At 31.5% G+C, this 22068-nt stretch overlaps 1 protein-coding gene across 1 annotated transcript in view; it reads right to left on the bottom strand.

The window, feature by feature from the left end:
• Positions 1-3297, bottom strand: part of LOC21407787 (ARM REPEAT PROTEIN INTERACTING WITH ABF2) — a 9518-nt gene extending 6221 nt beyond the window's left edge. Inside the window, exons 1-12 of the mRNA XM_024161569.1 lie at positions 2821-3297; positions 2571-2728; positions 2294-2466; positions 2087-2207; positions 1929-2003; positions 1739-1833; positions 1578-1653; positions 1361-1468; positions 1020-1148; positions 839-907; positions 645-704; positions 429-552 (exon numbers count right to left, since the gene is read on the bottom strand). Of these exons, the coding sequence (XP_024017337.1) occupies positions 429-552; positions 645-704; positions 839-907; positions 1020-1148; positions 1361-1468; positions 1578-1653; positions 1739-1833; positions 1929-2003; positions 2087-2207; positions 2294-2466; positions 2571-2728; positions 2821-3064 (1432 nt within the window). The 5' untranslated portion in view covers positions 3065-3297. The remainder of the gene's footprint in view (positions 1-428; positions 553-644; positions 705-838; positions 908-1019; positions 1149-1360; positions 1469-1577; positions 1654-1738; positions 1834-1928; positions 2004-2086; positions 2208-2293; positions 2467-2570; positions 2729-2820) is intronic.
• Positions 3298-22068: the final 18771 nt, after the last annotated feature.

Raw genomic sequence — 22068 nt, forward strand, 5'->3', positions numbered from 1 at the left:
ATTAAGTTTGTGGCTGGGGATGGGGGTAAGATTATGGTCATTTGTGGTCTGGGGATTGGAAGAAACATTCTAAGAGACAAAGGATGTGGAGTCTCCGGAGGTTTGGTCGGATTCGGCCATGTTGAGGGTTGGCTAGAGATGACGGCTAGGAAATTAGGGTTTTGAGAACCTAGGGCTCTGATACCATGAAGTTTGGAATAATCTGAATTTCCTCTCATTAATTGAATGGACCGGAAAGGTATTTATACAAAGGCAAAAGATAAGATCTTATCCTAAGAGACCTCCTAGATATTAGGAACTACTTTACACATTTATAGGGATTAGCTTACAATAGATCCTTAGCTATTATCCCACGATTCTAGGAGCCTATCACTTATCTAATACTCGGCTAGTTTGAATTTCAACAAAAACCACTTTAGAAATCCTACCGTTGTTATCAATGAAAATAGTCTTCTGGTCACCAGGTGAACAAAGATGAGCAAGAGCTAAAGCCACTCTTCTTTGAACCATTTTATCACCAACGCGCATAAGATATAATAGATGGTTTAGTACCTGTCAGGAGAAAGCACCTAAGTTCAAATCCATCCTCACAACAATTACATTTTGAAAATTTAATTTAATTTAAAAAGGCGTGAGAAACATACACGTCCATGAATCTTTTCCTCTAATCTTTTCAATGTCTTTGACACACAATCTTTAGTTGGCTGAAGAAAAAACAAGTAAAATCAAACAAAGTGACAAAGGTATTGTCAACTAGGGAAAACAGGAAACTGCAAATGATGATAACAAATAAAGAGCTATGGCAAGCAACTAGAAACGTATTAAAAGGAATATATACTTGAACTATGAATTCTCCTTCTTGGAGTTTCTGAACACCTCCGACTTTGATTATATGTGCAACATTATCCTGGAAACAACATCAAGTTAGTTCCAACTTCCAATACTTAGCAGAAATAAATAATAAACAGAGGAAAACAGGAATGCTAATGCGTTCTAAAGCAATGGATAACAAAATTCACCTCATTATCTGCAAGACCATATAAAGCAAATGCGGCATTGTGTTGCAAGGAGCCATTTTTTGAATCAAGAAGCTTAAGTAGAGGGAGAATACCACCCTTATAAGCAATGCCAGCTTGGTTGTGTGTATCCTAAAGAAATAATTCTTTATTAACCACAGAGTTCATACATTCCATGCAAAATTTACACAAAAAGGACAACATATAATAGCGTAAATCACTCAACAAAAATACACACAAACTAAGTTTTGGTACAACATAGACAAGTTGATGATCAGATAGCTCAGACTCTCTCATAATGACTCCTAAATTGCATTAAGGAAAAAAAAAACGGAGATAATTACCTGTGCCAATCTCCCAAGTGCAAAAGCTGACATCTCCTTAAGTTGTGGATCTGGAGACAGAAGTAACTCAATCAATGGCTGAAGAGCTCCCCTTTGTACAATGTGAACCTGCATGTATACCAGTGTTCTAAATAACATTAACCAAAAAACGTCATGTGCAGCATGAAAATATACCCACTGCAAGCACTAGATGTTCAACACTAAAATAGTTGCCCACCTTGCAATCTGAATCAGCCGCCGCAAATTGACCAAGTAATAAAGCTGCTTCCCTTTGGCTCTCCGAACAGCAAGAACTGTCAAACCAGGATCAGATTTTCATCAATGAAACATACAATTCACATTAATTCAAATTAGAAGATGAACATAAGATGTATTCACCTGAGTAGTTCAATAACTGGTTGTAAAGCACCAGCTTGGAGAACTTGTTGCTTAATGTTTGGGGATGAGTGTACAAGATTACCAATTACGCCAACCTGATGAACTATAACAGTTAAACTAATGCATATAAAAAGAAACGGAAGGTGCAGGTAGACTGTAAGCATTAAAAAGAAAAAGAACAAGAGCAAACCGCTTCATAATGTATAGCAGCATCCTCAGACCGAAGCATTAGAATAAGGGTAGGTAATGCATTACACTCTACAATCTGCAATTTTTCAATTCCCCAGTTAACAGCTATAATTAAAACTAATTTCACAGAAATAATGGTATAAATAGAATACTATTCACCTGATTTTTGTTTTCATCATTCTTAAATGCAAGGGTTCGCAAGGCTGCAGCAGCCGCTCTCTGTACCTTGGCATCAGAGAATTGAAGCAACTCAACAAGATGAGGAATACCACCTTCAATCCTGAAATTATAAATCATATGCATAACAATAAGCATTTATCCACTTACGATGAAACTTTTTTATAAACTGAAATGAGAAAAGCATACCTGACACGGCTTTTGATGCTGCTATTTTCATGAGCAAGGTTAGTAATTGCATCAGCCGCTCTCCTGATAACACCACTGACTGCTCGAGAGCTAACACCACTCTTATGCCATTTTAACAGCTCCACGAGATGCGATAAAGCTCCAGAATCAACGATAAGGTGTTGATATTCCGGCTGTTTTTTGACACAGTAGACAATCGCCAAACAATTTAGGTCTAGATATTAGTAATCACTGAATTGATATTAGCAAAACAGCAAAGAGGCACAAATTAAATTACTTTAACCGCAAGAAGTCCAAGCGCGAAAGCACTTCCTTTCTCCACCTCATAATCACACCGCCTCGTCGCATCGTCGCCTCTCCCCGGCTGCGGCGCCTGTAGATTATTAACCAGAACCGGAATTGCTCCGCAATGGACTATGACACTCACAATTTCCTCTGCAGAATCACCAGGACCTCGTAAATCTCAAACAGATCAAAGACAAACACAGCGTTCAGTTCAATCAACACAAAAACGAACCGAATCGTACCGTCCTCGGCCAGTTCGCAGAGGGCGTGGGAGGCTTTCCTGGCGGCGGTGCGATCGGAATCGGAGGACGAGAAGGCGGAATCGAGGAGGCGAAGATGAGATCGGACATCGCGGATCAGATCTCCGCGAGCATTGCTAGGGATCTTGCGATCGGGGGCGTGATCTTGCAGTTGCTCTTCGAAATCTTCGTCGAACTTCCGCTTCAAGCTTCTTCTGACTGGATTCTGAGGGTTGTTGTTCGCCATGGAATTCTCGTTTCGATTTTTTTTTTTTTTTTTTGTGGGGGGAGAGGGGATCCGGGATACTGGAGAAGAAATGATTGGTTGCGGAGTTTGTATAAAAGGGGAAGAAAATGGGGGTTTCGCGGGTTTTATAGATGGAATAATGAGATTTGAATGGCCCGCCAATTTGCTCTTGGAATTGTTGTGCGAAACCGCCTTCCCGCCCTCGGAATTTATGAATTGTTACTAAACTGCGCGTCGTTTTCTTCCAATTCTTTTTGTTTTTTTTTTTTGTCCGGAGCGAATTTATCTTCTAATTCTTCAGTACTTGTTCTTTTGAAGTGTGACTTAAGTATAATTTTTGAGTTGAATTTAAATTATAATTTGAGTTGAAGTTACAATATGAATAAAATTGAGTAAAGTTGAATAAAGTTGGCCCCGTTCATTTCGCCGATTCGAGTTTAGAATTTGAGTTTTGCTATAATAAAAAGCTCTCAGAAACAGTCACATCTAACTTTTTTGCTACAGTAAAAAGCTCTCACATAAAATCACATCTCAACTCGAATCAACGAAGTGAACGGTAGAACTTAAAAGAGAGTGAACTTGAATAAAGTTGTAACTTGAGTTTAAACTTTTTCTGAGTTTTGTTACAAAATAACAACCCTTAAGGGCTTGTTCTTTTGGAGTTTAACTTGAGTATACTTCTTGATTTGAATTTGAGTTATAACTTGAGTTGAACTTGTAACTTGAGTTTGTGTTTGGTTGTGTACATTTAAGTTATGGTTTGAGACAAGAATCTTTTTGAGTTTGTGTTTGAGTGAGTCAAAACTTGAATTTGTATTTAGATAGTATTTTAATAAAAACTCAATGTTGATGAAAAATTTTAATATGGTATATGGGTCGGGCTTTATTCGTCTTTTCATTGTCAACGCATAGAAAAAAAATCATCTCAATCAGAATTAAAACGAAAAAGTTATAGCATTTTTAAGAATAGAAAAAATATTGTTCATTAATTTGAGTTCGAGTTTATGAACTCGAATTGAAGGATAAACTTGAACTCGAGTTTGAACTCGAGTTTAAAATTAAGGGCCCGTTTAGTTCGCTGATTCGAGTTTTTAATTCGAGTTGAGATGTGACTTTATGTGAGAGCTTTTTACCGTAGCAAAAAAGTTAGATGTGACTGTTTCTGAGAGCTTTTTACTGTAACAAAACTCGAATCGGTGAAGTGAACGGGGCCTAAAAGAACATGAACTCGAATAAAGTTATAACTCGAGTTGCATTTTTTTGAGTTTTTCACTCAAAAGAACAAGCCCTAAATCTCTCGTTCATTTTATTGATTCGAGTTTAGAATTTAACTTTTATTACAGTAAAAAAACTCACATCTAATTTTTTTGTTACAGTAAAAAGCTCTCACATAAAGTCATATCTCAACTCAAATTAAAAATTTAAATCTACAAACTAAATGGCCCTTATTCACGGAGGAAAAACGAAGAAAAAGTACCATATTATCAACCTTATTCCAGAGAAATAGTATAAAGACATTGCCCCTGTTTGGTTATTGTGTTTGAGCCTTCGAGGTATTTTTTAACATTTGCGTGTATAAAGTGTACCGAAATATTAGGTTTTTCTATAATAAGAATAGCAATTTCAACTTGTATGGTATTTACTTATTAATATTTCAAGCTATAGGCCTAAAATATCATATTAAACTTGTATAGCATTTCTTTTGTCCGTGGACAAAAATTTGAACTTATGTATTTTTAAGCTTTTGCTAGGAAACTTGTAGCGAAATTATAAATGATTTTTTCTTTTTTTCTTTTTAATCTTTGGCCGAGATATGATGCTGATAATGTTTAGTAGAGGGATTCGTTCCCTGATTCAAATCATGATTCATGGTTCGCTACAGTATTTTCTCTCACAAAAAATTCACGTAAATCGAAAATGATTCGAATCACATGGTTTGAATCCTCCAACCAAACGTTATATAAATAAATGCATGTTTTCAAACTCGTGCACTATAGAGGAAGTGAAGTGTAGTTTATTTATTTAATTTTTTTCTTTAAATAAAAGTGGATTTTATTACCCAATTGTAATATCTGTAAGTATAAGAGAGCCAATAAAGTCAGGCAGAAAATCAACCCAAAAAAAGTTTTGGGATTGCATACATGCAAAATTTGCCAGTAGTTTATTTGAAGATACCACTATTAGTACTTGAAAATGAATGACTTGTCGTGCTTGGCTCAAATTAAATATTGACACCAGCTGTTAAAAGATAAACGACATAGTGTCCTTTCTTTGAAAAAACTGTAATCGAGTTAAGATGAGCGATGCGTCGTTAATTTCACTGAACATCGTCGAGATTCAGATGAAACGGCATGTCATTTATACGAGTAAATCACAAGATGCAGTACAAACCTTTCCTGTCGTTTTCAACTTAACTGAAACGATAATTATTTAAAATAAACGACATGCAGTTGATGTGCTTGCTATAACACAAGACAACATTGGACAAAAAACGACATGTAAAAGAACATCATGTCGTTTCCACTTAAAATCCATAAAGCCGTTATATTTTAAGACACGTCGTTTTTAACTGAAACAACGATGGCCATGTTTGAAATTGATCCCATTTTTTGCTTTTACGTTTATTGAGAAAGAAAAAATGAAAATGTTTATAAACCGGCGTTTGGCGCAATAAAAACAAAAAACATAAATGAAAATGACTTTTTGGTTTAGTGTAAAATGAGAGAGAAATGAAAAATGACTTTTAGTTATTTTTCATTTTTTATTTTTGTTTCCTCCTCTCTCGAGTAGAGAGAGAGAAAGAGAGACATTAATGGGTTTTTTTACACTGAAAATAATCTATTGATAAAACTACCAAACGTATTTTCAAAAATGATTTATATATGAGATTGAAAACGTTTTCATTTTCATATTCATACAAAAAAACAAAATCATTTTGGAACGAGTTCCAAACGCGCCCGATAATTCTTCTAATCTAATGGACTGAAAGCTTTTACTGGAAATAATATATACTTTTGTTAACGACATGTTTAAGCGCGTAAACAACATGTTTTTGGTCCCCACAATTATGGAAAACAAAATATTTGAAAAAAATATGCAGAAGTAAATGGTTGGTGATATTTAATTAAAACTTAATACTAAAAATAACATTGTATTAAGAAAAAAAACAAAATCTTATTTAGTTTGATATATTAGATTGTATGCTATATAAATCACAATGGTTGAAAACAAAGGCTTAATTTGGTATCGGTTTTCACTCATAGCTTATGCTTGTAGCAAAATATGCTTTTAGTGTGGTAAATCTCCTTAAAAGTGTTTTTTAAAGAATTTTTGAAAAATCTACACCCAAAATGAGAAGCAGCCTAAAGGAAACTTTAACTTTTAAATTGTGTGGGAATCATCACAATACAATTAATGAAACTTTCATAATACCCATAATACTCCTAATGAAATTTAAAATTTACAATATTCACGAACTAAAATTCATGCTCATAATATAATATAATATAATAATACAATTACATAATATAATATAATATAATGTGATAGTAATATTGTAACAATTAATATCATAATTATATTAATAACTCTAATGTTATTATTTTATCATATAATATGATATCATAATAATATTATAATTATTTTAATAATATGATATTATAATTATAATATGATATTATATATTATATTATATTGATATAATTATATTTATTATATTAATAATAATATAATCATTATTATATTATAACTGAAATATTATTATTTTTTATGTAATATTATAATATGTTATATAATATTGTAATTATATTAGTATAATATAATATAGTCGTAATTTATTGAGAATTTAACTATTTTCAGTAAGTCAACCTTATAATTTAGTAAACGCTATTGATTTTAGAATCAGTACAGCTACTATAATTATAGGCCTCATTTATTATTAATTATTTAACTATTTTTTATAATAGCTGTTTTTTCTTTCTTCACAATTAAAAATAAATTTTTTTTAAATCTATAGCAACACCCAACTAAGCCAAACAAATGTACTCTGTTCTCTGTCATACTGGACTGTGGTCCCTGGACAACTTTACTGTCCATAATCCATTACAAACGACAACTGAAGGCCCCAACCCCAGCCTCACTTCACCTGGGTCCTCTTACATCTCAGCCCATACCTGAAAATATCTAATCTTGAATTTGGGCCTACATTTAAAAGCACAACAAAATGACTCAAGCTCGTACGCACGAGGTTGCACAATTTTGACATCATCAAGCGACATCGACGACCACATAGCAGGCAGATCCAACATGATTTACTGATCTTGGAAATTATTTTTAGAAAAAATGAAAAATTTATTTTTAAGAGTGCATGAGTCTAGATTTTTATTCTTAATAAATATCTTTTTATTAGTGTAATTATTTGATTAAAAAGATTATGAATATAAAAATCATGACTCATGCACTTTTAAGAGATGTTTGTCAAAATTACTTTTATTTTTAGGGTATTAATCTGTTGATTTTGCAAGTTAATGCCATTATGAAAAATAATCTATTAGATTACTCATGGAAGGTTAACCTAGCACACTTTTTAAACTTAATTGGTCCTTTACAGAGGCAGAATTCTGACCCTTCCTATTGTAGGGACAGAATTCTTACTATGTCTATTAAAGAAGCATTCCTAAAGATTTCCCCTAAGAAAATGTCCAGATTCATTTCCCTGTAAGTCTCCCAAAATTGAATAGCTACTCCATTTAGAACATTACCATCGACCACCAAGGTGAAATTCTAATTAAGGCTAATAGTATTGAGTTTATTCTTTATGTAAATTGGAAATCTCAATCCTCTTTTTTTTTTTTTTTTTTTTTTTTGTATTTTACACATTTACACCCTGTACTTGTATGGTTTTAGCAACTTGTCCATAAACTTTTTAATTTTCATAAGTTTTACCCCATCAACTAACAAAATTATTGTAATATGCCGCATTTTGACCATGATTGTGTTAAATTAGTGTTAAAAAAAAAACCTTTGATGAAAAATTTCAACATGTCAATTTAAATGTAACACAAATCTTTCAATTTAACAATTTTTAATCCCTTAAATCTAATAAAATGTTTGAATAAATTTAATAAAATGGTGCAAATTGTAATAATTTTACAAGTCTGAGTTGACACCTACTGATTGGTTGGGACTTATCAATCCTTAATAAGACTCAACTGACATGTTTTCTCTCTATACAAGTACTGTTCTTCTATCGTAGCTATGATTGGTCGCTCTTCCCTAGCAAGAGCTATTGTGTCTCACGAATAATGTTTAAATATAATGCTAGTGGGCAATCCGGAATTTGTCTCAACTACATGTTATAACATTGGTCACGTAAAATTTTAGACAACGTAATGGAATGGATGTGACATTGTAAAAGATACGGTCTGTTCGGTTCACTAATTCGAGTTGAGATGTGGTGTTGTGTGAAAACTTTTTACTGTAGTAAAAAAATTATATGTGACTGTTTTTGAGAGTTTTTTACTATAACAAAACTTGAATTAGTGAAAAGAACAGAGCCAAATGAAGAACGTCAATGAGCCAAGTTAGGAAACCATCCGTTAGTCCCAAAAAAGCAATAAAAACCATGCATAAATTCAACTATTCTTCTTCCAAGGGGTAAAAAAAAGTTAGATGCTTTATGGCTTTTAGGACAAACTTGTTAAAAAGATGCTGTCAGTAGTTGTTAGTTTAATTTTGTTTTTATTGCTGGTAATATGCTGCACTCTGCAGTAACCCCTAGCACTGAAACAAAAGGAAATATATATATATATATATGTATATGTATATATTGTATTTGACATATACATATTAATGGGAAAAAAGGAATCAAAACAAAATATTAAAACCAACAAATTACTGGCACTACAAGTTGAGCATTGGCTGTCGGCGGTGAAATTAAAGAAAGGTCTCACTCTTAACTCTTTCGTCGCTTAAAACAAACGAGTGAAGAAGCTTCCCGTGGGATTCCCAATAGCTGCAGCTAGCTCTGATCCGTAGTTGCAGCCATTTTTAACTGCTCAAGAGTTCTGTCCCTTTATATATATATATATATATATATAAATATAAGCATCTCTCTCAAACACAGCACAGATAAATGACAAACAAGTCAATCTCATCCCCCACTATTGCCAGGTGTTTTGTCTTCAAGTGAGAATAATTATCATTTTCCTTTTCTTACATTTAAAGGTTGTTATTATTCTTACAATTACTATGAGAACATTTTGCAGTAGAAGTTTTTATCTAATATAGGGCGTTGTTAAATATCAATATCGATATCGTATTAGAATTTAATAGTTGCATTATATATATAAAAATTTTAAATATTGCACAGTGTTTATAAAATAATGATCTCTATAGTATCAAAACTCAGTTTAAATCGTTAAATTTGTATTAAGTTATATAAATTTTGTATTATTTTTTATTTTAATGTGATTTTAGTAAAAGCTGACATTTAGAAAAATGCACTATAAAGACTATTAATAGGATCACAAAAATCTCTGCAATATAATTTTGCTATCAAATCCTCATAATATTCAGTACAACCAAAAGAATACATACCAGTTTTTTTTTTTATTTTCTCCATATCCACCTAAAAAGATACTCAAACTTCTTCACGAGGTCCACCAAAAATCCTACGTTAGTTGGCACGTGAGTGAACCCTAATGCTTGGATGACCATAGTACTAACAGTACCAGCACTTTGCACTTTCGATGAGGTTTTTTTTTTTTTTTTTTTTTTTTTTTTTTTTTTTTTTTTTTAAGTGTGTTTGATTGGATTGCACCTTGGGTGGCCGTGGTCCTGAAGAATCATAAAACTGTAGAAATACAAGTCAAATTGTAGAACTCCACTAGAGAAATCAAAGGCACATTAGGTTGCATAATTTGTGCAACAACGGTCCAATCAGAGATCCTAGGATTAAGTTACCTTAGCGCCCGTTTAGTTCGTTGATTCGAGTTTTTAATGTGAGTTTAGATGTGACTTTATGTGAGTTTTTTATTGTAATAAAAAAGTTAAATATGACTGTTTCTGAGAGCTTTTTACTGTAGCAAAACTCGAATTGATGAAATAAACGGAGTCTTAGTTTGCTTCACGGGATTTTATTAATACACTACTGCTCGATCGTAGGTGCGTTGTTGAAGAGAAAAATAATGCAAATTACGTTTGGCATTAGTAGTTAATTAATTCATTTAATCGGAATCGAGATGCGTTTAGCACCCATTTAGATACTCCCTATGTTTTGACTCAATGCCAGTTGTACATATATTGGTGCGACAGAAATATATAGGTCTTCACTCTTCTAAAAGTCAAACAAAAGAAACCCAATTAATTAAATATACAGACATATATTTTGATTGTGGGTGGGATTATATTAAAATCGGGTGCAACCACAGATTAAATATATGTGTATATATATACTGTTTATATATGTAAATAAGTACTCGAGGAACTTTCCTACTACAATGCGGTATGTGTTGGTTAGTATAATCATTACACATATGATATATACACGGATATATTACATGTACACTCGTAGAATCCCAGTCAACAAATTGTATCGTTAGGATTATTAGTTGGCAAATTTGTTGAAGTTGTAAATTCAAAAATAAAATCAGTAAGATTGTGGACTATTATAAAGACTCTATTTTTAGTTATTTATATCGGATTTGGGATGATGATTTGAGATAATTTCTTCAATAAAAGAAAATAAGTTTATGGAGCTAATTTGGTTGATTTTTGGTGGCTAATTGATAAGCTCTATGTATGAGAAGAATCCTTTGAGGAGAAGTTGTTTTATTTAGGGTGATTTTAGTGGAAGAAATAGATGGGATTATAGACCAATTTGGGGTGTATGTATATATTTTGTTTGCGGCCATTAACGTGATAAAGCTTTTTGAATGAAATATTCTGCAGCAAAAGGCTGCTTAGACGCTCTTTGACTGAAAAAAAAAAACAAAAGGTGGTTCTTTGGGAGAAGAACGTATTACTTTCGGGAGAAAGTTTTTAAAGACGAGTGGTGCTCGCTGAACAAAGTCACTAAGAGGATTCTCCACAGCGGCGACTACATCAAGGAGGTAGTCTTTGAGTGTGTAAGACCGATTGGTGCATGTAATCTCTTTATCTTAGTAGATTGTTCATTGTCTGGGCGTGACCCCGCAGATGAAAGTGTGCGCACTGAACTATGATATCAATTTCTTGTGTCTTTTATGTTTCTGTTGATCTTTCTACTCTTATAATTTACTGTTGCCGAATCAAAGAAAAAATATATCTATTTGCACAAATCTGTCATCAGTGTTACAACTAGTGTTATAATACTCTTTGTGACACCGACCGAAAAACGGACCTAACATGTATATGCATGTGAGCCACGTGTGTCTCCCCCTTTTGATAAAGCTGGATAGCACGACCCAATATCCAAACATGGAATTCAGCGAACTGCAACGACATCCTCCACATTAGTGAAAATTTGAGGTTTTCTTCCTTTTTGTTTTATTTAACATTCTCAAAATATATCACGAACTGAAAAACACGCAAATGGTATTTTCGAGAGAGAGTGGCTAACTTTCATGTCGCAAAAACCTTCTACTAGAGACAATAATAATTAGCAAACAAATCCACTTTTGGAAAGCGCGACATATATAACTACATATACACACACTAACTTGGTAATCGTTTGTGTATTAATATATTATGATCAGTCATCAGATTAACAATTCATTTATTTTTGTCCACTTCATTAAGCAGTTCATCGTTCTCTTTGTTTAATAGAAAAAAGAAGAAAGGAAAAGAAAGGAAAATGGGAAATTTAAAGAAACGACATTGAAAGTTAATGGTGTTGAAAGGGAAACTTCAGTGCGAGTCTATTCTTTCATGAAAAAATAATAGAAAGTCGGCAACAAAGCTGTGGTTTTCAGTGCGGTTTCTGGGTTTCAGCTGTCGCTAGTTATATCTATTATCTCTTCCATATGGAATCTCCCGAGACACTACCGACAGATTCTGCAAATCTCAAATGTGCCAATTAAGTCGACAGAAACAAAAAAAAAGACTGACAATTTACCAATCAAACGCGTGATGGATTTTTAAGAGACGTTTGGTTCATTGATTAGAATCATGTGATTATAATTATTTTCGATTTTATGAGAAAAAATACTATAGCGAACCATAAACCATGATTCAAATCATGATTTGAATTTTTTAACTAAACATCCCCTTAATTATAAGTGTATAAGAGATTCCTAAAATATGACCAAGGGGCAAAAAAGAGAACATATATAATATGCTTTTCGTTGATTTATTTGTTTTTTTGGGTGAAATGATTTTGTCTCCCGTAGTCAAGTTGCAAAAGGGTCTCATTAATAAGGTTATTGCGACTTCACGAACGCGAGGGCAAGTGTGGTTCGTACTTACAACTGTACCAGCTAGCGTAGCTACCGAAACTCCTCAAATATATCGTGATTTTAGAGAGAGTAATGTTAGGAACACTAATTTAAATTTTAATTCTTTATAAAAAAAAGTTTAAAATTTTAATATTGTATACTAATTAATATAGCACGTAAATTGTTATCTTTTTATTAATATGTAATATCTTATTATTAATTGACGTGATAATATTTTAAATAATCATCAATATAAAAATGTTGAGATAGATTTGAAATAGCGTATGGTTGTGGTTATCATTACTTTTGTGCATGCATGAATCATGTTATAACAATATTGGTACGTAGGTTGAGAATTGAGATGTTTGAAAATTCTTTGCAGTAAAATTATGAAGTAATTACTGGTGGAAAAAACCAAGCACTAAAAATGTGCACTGAAATAAAATAACCGATTGCTTCGTCGCGTTATTTCATGTAGGAAGAATAGGACAAAAGGGCCGATAGAAATGAGAGGACGAATCACAGATTATAAAGAGCCAACCAGACAAGATCTTATCATGAATCTACTTGAATATCATATAAGAGGAGAGAGAGGTAGAGATCTAGAGAGAGAAAAAATCACACGTGTGCGCGAGATCTGGAAACATGGCGAAATGGGTGTGATATTAATTGGTCCCTAGGTGGTATACTGATCTTCTTGATAGTTTCTCCTTTTAAGCTAATTTGTCTTCCATGTATATAGTCAATGTAAGTTTTGACTCAAAAGTCAAATTAGGGTGACTTAGAATTTATGGTTGATTGTTTTAGCTAGAATTCCCCGTTATTTTCACTAATTCGAGTTTTACTACAGTAAAAAGCTCTAAAAAACAGTCACATCTATTTTTTTTGCTACAGTAAAAAGCTCTCACACAACATCACATCTCAACTCGAATTAGCGAACCGAACGACCCGGTCGACAGTTGGAAAGACCTATGCGCACACGTATCACTTTCTAAGTACGGCCTGGTGTCCATGCCTTGATCATTCTGAGAATAAGATAAATTGTATCATATATATATATATACATATATAAATATATATGGATGTACTCATGCACACACATATATATGTATGTAGTAAACGATCGCACGATGCTCTTGTAATATGATCACTAACAAAGGGTCCAACCGAAATATTAGTCGTGATCAGTTATTCCTTGCCAGGGTCTTCATTATTTTTTTTGACCCGCATATATTAATGTGGCTAGAATATTATGATGATAAATTTGTACTTCTTCAAAGGACCATATCCATATTAATAATTCTGTACTCTTTCCGCTTGTATAGATAAACAGTTACTCGCATACATATGTTTCTGAATTTCGATAAAATATATTAATATGTCTTTATATACAATTACAAACACATATTAAAAAGAGATTAAGAAAGATCAGCAGAAAAAAAAAATCTTGGAATTGTGGGGTTGAGGAAATTAATGACTGGGGTTCATGTTTCAAAGTTTGATTCACGGCGATATTACCAAATTAATTAAGTTGTTGAAAGGAAACCTTAACGTCATTCCCCCTCTCAAAAAAAAAAAAAGAAAAAAGAACAAAAAGATAAAAAAAAATGAAATAAAAAGAAAGGCTATTTACCCCCCCCCATAAATAGAAATTGGAGGATACGCTGTTTAATTTGTAACGAAAACAACAAATTTGACATTGATTATGCCATACCTATCTAGGGATACTGCTAATAAAATCTAAGGAACTAATAACATTAAATATTTGTGCCACCTACAAAAAGGTGAATTTACAATGCAATTGTTCTTAATTTTCACCTATTTGGAAACAAATGGAAAAAAATAAATGAATGTCGTACCTCTACAGCATAATTAGCAGCAATGAGTTAAATACGAACAATTATAACGGCAGCAATTACCCACAAGTTAAAGAAAGGGTGAAGTCAGAAGGGGAAGATTGATCCGTATTTATTACCTGTCTTTGGCCTATTTAAAATCCTTCAGATCCTGTACTTCGTATATATTATGAAGTTACTTGGTGGTCTTAATGGTTCTACCAACCAAAAGGGTTTTATGTGGTAGAGTCTTCCTTTGGGCTACTTCATCTACTTTTATGGAAGTGAGATGTGTTTATTGTATATCTGCTATTAATTACAAGGGATTAGGTTGTGTTTGGCTGCATCCCTAAACTAAGCAGTTAATTATAGAATGGTATTGGTAATTATCATAATAGAATGGAAAGTTTAGAAAGTAAAACTCTTGTTTGAATGAGATTTTGGGACTCAAAATCACATTCCCAATTTCGACGTGTCAATTGATATCTAACTAATCAAATTAGGCCATGTCATTTAAAAAATTTAAAATACATCTAATTTAACTAACTTTTTTATGATTTAATGTTTAAGTCTATTATATACGTGTCATAATTAATTAGTTAGACACCAATTAAAACGTTAAAAATTAAACTAGTGATTTGAGTATGGGATTTTGGACATCAAACACGGTTCCTTTGTTTAACTATGTAATAGTATGGAATTAACATTGATTTAACCCAAATACTATTATCTTTAAATTAAACAATAAAATAATAATTTATCTGATAATAGTTTCTAGAGGTAAAATGATTATAATTATTCAGTTTGAAATCTAGGATATTTAAACAACTATTTTAATAAATTTTTATTTAACTAATTAAGAATCAAATAACTATGTAATTATATAAAATGTTTAAATAATTATAATAGTTTTTCAATTAAAACTTTAAATAACTATGTAAATGATAAAAATATTTATTTAATTAATTTAATGAGGAATTAATTAGTTAATTATGTAAAAACAATTATATAATCACGTAAATGTTTACTTTTTCATTTAACAAAATAATGATTTATCAACTATTTTCATTATTAATTATATAAATAGCTTAGATAAATAATCAGAACTACTAAATAAATATTTATTTATTATCTTATTAAATTATTAAATTAAAATAATAATTTTATTTTTATTATTTAATTTAAATAATAATTATTAAATTAAAATAATTATTTTATTTATTTTATTATTTAATTTAAATAATTATTTGCTCATTTTTAAGCCTCGTATTTTGTTGAAATATAAAGGTGGTAATTAAGGAAGACAACTTGGGATGAGTATAATTTAGGAAAAGAATTTATCAATTTGATGGAATTTTCCTTGAGAATGATTACTCCTTAGTCAAAAACAAACCAAACAATGAGATAATAAATGGTTATTATATCCATGTCAATTTCCTACAATTTACCCCCAACCAAACTCAACCTTAAGGTTAATGGAAGGCTAACTTGTATGAAGTAAATGACTCAACGGTCTAATTAATTGATTTCGCTCCTATAAGCATTTGTATGCATATCAACAAGAGTTTAATGTCTACCAAACAACACTTTCATTATCATGTTTACCCAATTGCACCGAATTTATTTATTAGAAAGCCGCTTAAAGTAGGGTGAGCAAATTAATAGGTGCTAGTACTATATCATTAATGTTGGAAAAACACTACATGTGATATTAGCCAAATACACATTTTAAGAGTTTAATTTGACCCAAAAAATTAACCTATTAAGTATTGAGTACTTCCATATATATAAATCATATCACATTTTTATCTACTTTTCATGTGACACAACACACGTACACATGTACTTTTCTCAACAACTGATATGTAAGATTTAGAGACAATTATTATTTTACTTGTAACTAGGTTATAATGCTTTAAAGGGCCCATGCAGAAAACCAATATGTGTGCATGTGTGTCTATATATAAGACCATGAATTAAGCTCCTTTTATGTCTGAAAATCATAAACCGTTCATATTAATTATTAATAGAACTGATCTCCTTTATTCATGCCTCGAATAAACTACAAACTTGGAGCAAAATTCGAGATGGTCTGCAACTACCGATGTCCAAACTTCCCAAACTTTTCAGTTTGCTTAGTCGTTTTTAAAATTTTCCTTTAGAAATCTAAACCAATACGCTCTAATATTTTAACCTCATTACGATAACTAATGGTCAGAATCAGGGATATTTCAAACTAATATGTATGTGTGTGTGTCTATATATGTTTGACAGACTTAGGAGATGTTTGGTTCATAGATTAGAATCATATGATTAGAACTATTTTCAATTTACGTGTATTTTTTTGTGAGAAAAAATACTGTAACGAACCATGAACTATGATTCAAATCATGCTTTGAATCCTCCAACTAAACATCTCCTTAATTAGTCCCCAAGTAATAGTACGATACTTGGAAGACAAGATGATTAGCTTTAGAAAAATTGCTTAAAAAATTAAAGAAAATGACCAGTTCTTCACTAAGCAGTCCTATTTGATTTTTATCGATCTAAATTTGTCGACAGTCCAAAATATTTTCCAAAATTAACCATCAAAATAATGCTTGACATTGGTTTAAATAAATTCTCCGATCATGATAATTATGAGAATAATATTAAGCCTAAAGTAATGTACCTGGTTGGACAATATAAAGAGGCTTACTTAACCCGCGCCATTAGTTTTGATTGAGTAATGCTCAATTTTGAAGTTTTTTTGCACGCACGCACGGCTGTGGATATGTTTTAAGTAAAATATTGTTTAGTCTTTATAAAGGTGTTATGGCATCTTGCAATTGGCAATAAAACCAAATATGATTAATTCATTAATTGTTATGGACAAAAGATAATATAGCTTATTAGAGAATAAAGAGGACAAAGCATTGATAGCGGTTGTTAATGATTAAAGATTAAAAGGGACCCGAATGCTTGGTTTCGTGGAAACAAGAATGATGTTCTAAAGGGTAAGCTTTTTTTGGAAAAAATTTTAAAGGGTATAACTTGGGTCCTAATCAATTTGGTTCTTAAGTGGGTCATCATATTTATGTCACTTGAATCTTACTCTCTTTAATTTTATTTTTATTTTTTTTGTCCCACGGAATCTTTGGTCCTAATCAAATGGGCTCCAAAGTTTACGTGGTCATTATCAAATGAATAGGACAGCTAACCAAACCACTCAACACTTGTGTACACTCACTACTCTTTCCTTTTTTGCCACAATATTTATTTATATTTTACTATAATACCATCATATTTATTCATTTCCTATATAATACTCTTCTAGTTAGGTCATTAATAAAACCGATTTAAATGGCTTAACCAACCACTTGAAGACACACTATCTATCTCTTGCATGATTTGGAAGACCCTCAATCAAATAAGACATGAATAACCAACTACCCACATAATTAAACTTTTCCCTCTGCTCTCTTTCTCTCTCTCATTGTCTCTCTTTTATTTAATTATTCCCTACCAAATTTTCTAGCATGGAATTATATTAATATGCTAAGGACCTATAGAATCTGCTTTACTAAAAGAAGAAACAAGCACCTTAAAATAAGCATTGATAAGAAGCCATTAACCGAGGGAAAGGTAGCCAACACATAACAAAAATGTAACCCTAAAAACTTGGAAATTATAACCATTACCAAGATAAAGTGAAAAAAGTAAAAAATAATTAAACTAATCTTTAAAATGAAGCATGCGAAAATTTTGGAACTTAGCTTTACTTTAGAGGAGTAATTTCTTTTCTTTTTTTTTTTTCCTTTTTTACATTAATCTTGGTCAGAAACCAGACTACTTAAGCGCATGTTCTTTTAGAGTGTGACTTGAGCGTAGTTTTTGAGTTGAATTTGAGTTATAACTTGAGTTAAAGTTGTAACTTGAATAAAGTTGAGTAAAGTTGAATAAAGTTGGAACTTAAAAGAATGTGAACTTGAATAAAATTGTAACTTAAGTTTAAATTTTTTTTGAATTTTGTTACAAAAGAACAACCTCTTATTTTTCTGTGTGGGAGACTCATTTGGATAAGCTAAAGATCCCACTCAAGACTCATATCTTAAACTGAAATGTGGATAAAATCTGCCTCTTGCGCTTTGTATACACATAACTAGAGTTATTTCGATATATATATATATATATATATTGTTTTGTATTAGTCAAGTAATATTGATTGTTTCATTTGGTAGAGTTCCAATACAAATTTTCAAAATTTTCTCAAGATATTTATTTTATTTTTTTCCTAAAACATCCATCGACATCGAGCCATCGACAGAAACACGTTTCTGTCGACATTATCTGTAAATCAAAACATATATCCAAAATCCCCATCTACACAATATTTACTTCATCACTGTACACACGGAATTGACTGAAACAAAGAAAATTAGTTGCAACAAAAACTGTGAGGACGTACGCATGGCGTTGAAAAAGATTATCAAAGCATAACTTATTTTTTGCAGGCAATGCGCGCAGTACTAAAGCTGACATCTTTCTTTATTCTATGCATATACATATATTCGAATTTATTCCATGATAAATTAAGATGGTGCATACATTTATTGGAATGTGGTCACCCCTCAACGTTTTGCCCGACTTTCAAAATATTTATACCCTATATATATATATATTTCAACGAAGACAATGTCACAAAAAGATCCATGACAAAATGAAAGAATATAATATACACATTATGGTTCATTGGTTATAATAGTACAGGAACTCTGAGCCTGCCGCTGATTTTTATTTTTTTTTCAATTTGTTGGGTACACAAAAACCAAAAGTACTACTTGTGAATGATACTAGTAAACCTTGTTCATTTTATCGATTCAAATTTTTAATTTTAATTTTTTAATTTTAATTTTATTATAGTTAAAATTTATTATAAAAATCACATATATTTTTTTTTATAATTAAAATTTTTTACATAAAATTATATTATAATTTAAATTAAAAATTTAAATTAATAAACTGAACGAGCGGTAGTTAATTAAAGAAGATGGGCTTTTATTTGGACGTGTTGGCCCTAGTGGCCAAGATGAACCTGAGATTTGACCCACTTCCCAATCTTGTCGGGTTCAGGTGGTTTAAGAAACAGCCTTGATCAAGCATTATAGCAAATAATATCAGAGCCACTCGCCTTAGCCAATTTGAAGCCGTCAAGCATATATCTATTTGAATTTATTTTTTTTAAAAGAACTTTTGCTGTAAAATGAATTTATTATCTAATATTGTATTCTTTGTTTTTGTTAATAGATATGTAATGTTATGACGAAAATTACAGCCGTACATTTAGTAAAAGTATCGAAATCGATATACCAGTACATTTATCATGAACAAAATACAATCAGACTATTATTTCAACTAATTAAGAATAGGAATGAATTCATCATGTGCTATTAATGTGTACATTACTCCACAAAAGAGGTAACGTTAAAAGTTGTTCTTTTATCACGAAACTTATAAAAAATTTGAATTCGAATTATAATTTTATTCAAGTTTATGTTCTTTTGTAAAATTTGAATTTGAACTCGAGTTTAAGTTTTCTCTTCAACTCGAGTTCAAATTTTTCCTTCAACTCGAGTTCATAAACTCGAACTCAAGTTAATGAATATTATTTTTTCTATTCTTAAAAATGTCATAACTTTTTTATTTTAATATTGATTGAGATGATTTTTTTTCTATGCATTCACAACGAAAAGACGAATAAAATATCACCCATATACCCTATTAAAATTTTTCATCACAATTGAGTTTTTATTAAAATACTATATAAATACAAATTTAAGTTTTGACACACCCAAACACAAATTCAAAAAGATTATTAATTCAAATCATAACTCAAATATGCACATCTAAACACAAATTTAAGTTACAACTTCAACTCAAGTTATAACTCAAACTCAACTCAAAATTATCACTCAAATCACCTGACTCAAAAATCTTATAAGAAAGAGATCTTTAGGTCTTCCGAAACACCTTTCATTTTTTGTGTAGGAATTTCTTTTGCTTGACTACGTATCATACCATTCTCAATGTTAATTTTTTTTTTATGTTTTTTATTCTCATATATGTGTAATTATGATATGATTTGATGTTAAAAATATGCATAATGCGTGGTATTATATATTACTAATAACATAAGTTTTATTTTATTCAAATTAAATCTATATATATTTATATTTTCTCATATTTCCAGTTTCTAGTTTCTACATCTTAATAATGTTTGCTGGGTCTGCAAATAATAATAGCACGTTGGCCTCTGAAGTACTTTTGTAATATATATACCAACAATGACCATCGTTTTCTTCTTCTTTGCCGCCGAGGAAACTGTTAGACGGTGTTTTTCTGATAACTCGTGATTATCTCTTCAGAAACACTCACAGTAACGCTCACAGTTCGATTAGAGATTGAAAACTGAAAAATAATGTAAAGGAGACAATGATTTTATAGTGGTTCGGCAATAACTCTTTACCTAATTCACTTGTGAATGCATTAATATCTCACCAGATTACAAGCTCTCTTAGAGTAATGAAATGGTGCGTAACCCATTTTTTGGGTTTTCTTGGCTCTATTTATAGGCCTTTACATATGATCATGCATTCTCCGTTCCTAAGGAGGAAGCCATCTTCCGTCCTCGATTTACAGGAGGGGTAGGTGAGTTTTCATGGTGATAACCTCAGGAAATACGGCTAATCCCTCTCATCTGCCGCATGGTTTCCCAACTCCTGCAGTAGCAGTTGGACCAGTACTTCCTTTCCTGAGTTGACAAGACCGTTGATGGGTTTGACCGGGCGTGCTGTCTCGACGCAGTGGCCCTCAAAAGTCAAGTCATTGTACTCGACGCCTCTCGCCACGCATGATCTCTCGACATAAAGGGCACTTTATCTACAGCTGTTCCCTCGACGCCAGCGACCGATTCTCAACAGGGAGTCCTCGGCACCTGTCGTTCGAGAGAGTGGTCGATGTCTCGACCATGGTGTAACAGAAACAAAATACGAGTCATATGCTGAATTGTCTGAAACAAATTTGTACGTGAAAAAAAAAATCTATATTTGTATTACCGAAAATCTGGTTAGAGCCATACAGTAAGATTCTCGTCTGGTAGACATTACAAATATATGTATTTATATATATGTTTTTCAAGATGTAATGATACATATTACGCATCGTCAAAGGATGTACAGAAGTTACTCAATATATTATATACACATGGGTCGATCAGAATTAGCATCTAGCCTGTCTAAAATGACACAAATATGGTCACTTCTCGAATCCAATGCGCATGCATTGAAAAAAAGATCCACAAATTGTGTTGTAAATCAATCAATTCCTTGCAGCAAAAATTCCCCGACCCTGTAAATAATGTTTTGGCTGCTTCAATTACACCAAACTTTCTGAAAGACAGCGAGCAAACAAAGAGATTCCTCTTGATCATTTATAATTTTACTCTTTCTATTGTTTTTTATAATTGAAGTTAATTAGTAAATTATTTTTCGGTGATTAATTAGTTAATTATTTGTTGTGATTAATTAGTAATTAATTTGCAATTAATTAATATTTATTTGAACCAGAAATTGACATTGTTCTCTTCACAACTCAAATCACAAATCAAATTCTTTAGTTATAGTGTTTTTTTTAATAAAAATTTAAATTTAATTTTTTTATTACAATGTTTTCTCTCAAATATAAAAATTTGAGTTGTGAAAAAAACACAGTTGAGTTA

Source organism: Morus notabilis, unplaced genomic scaffold, assembly GCF_000414095.1.
Source record: "Morus notabilis unplaced genomic scaffold, ASM41409v2 Scaffold137, whole genome shotgun sequence".
NCBI lineage: Eukaryota > Viridiplantae > Streptophyta > Magnoliopsida > Rosales > Moraceae > Morus > Morus notabilis.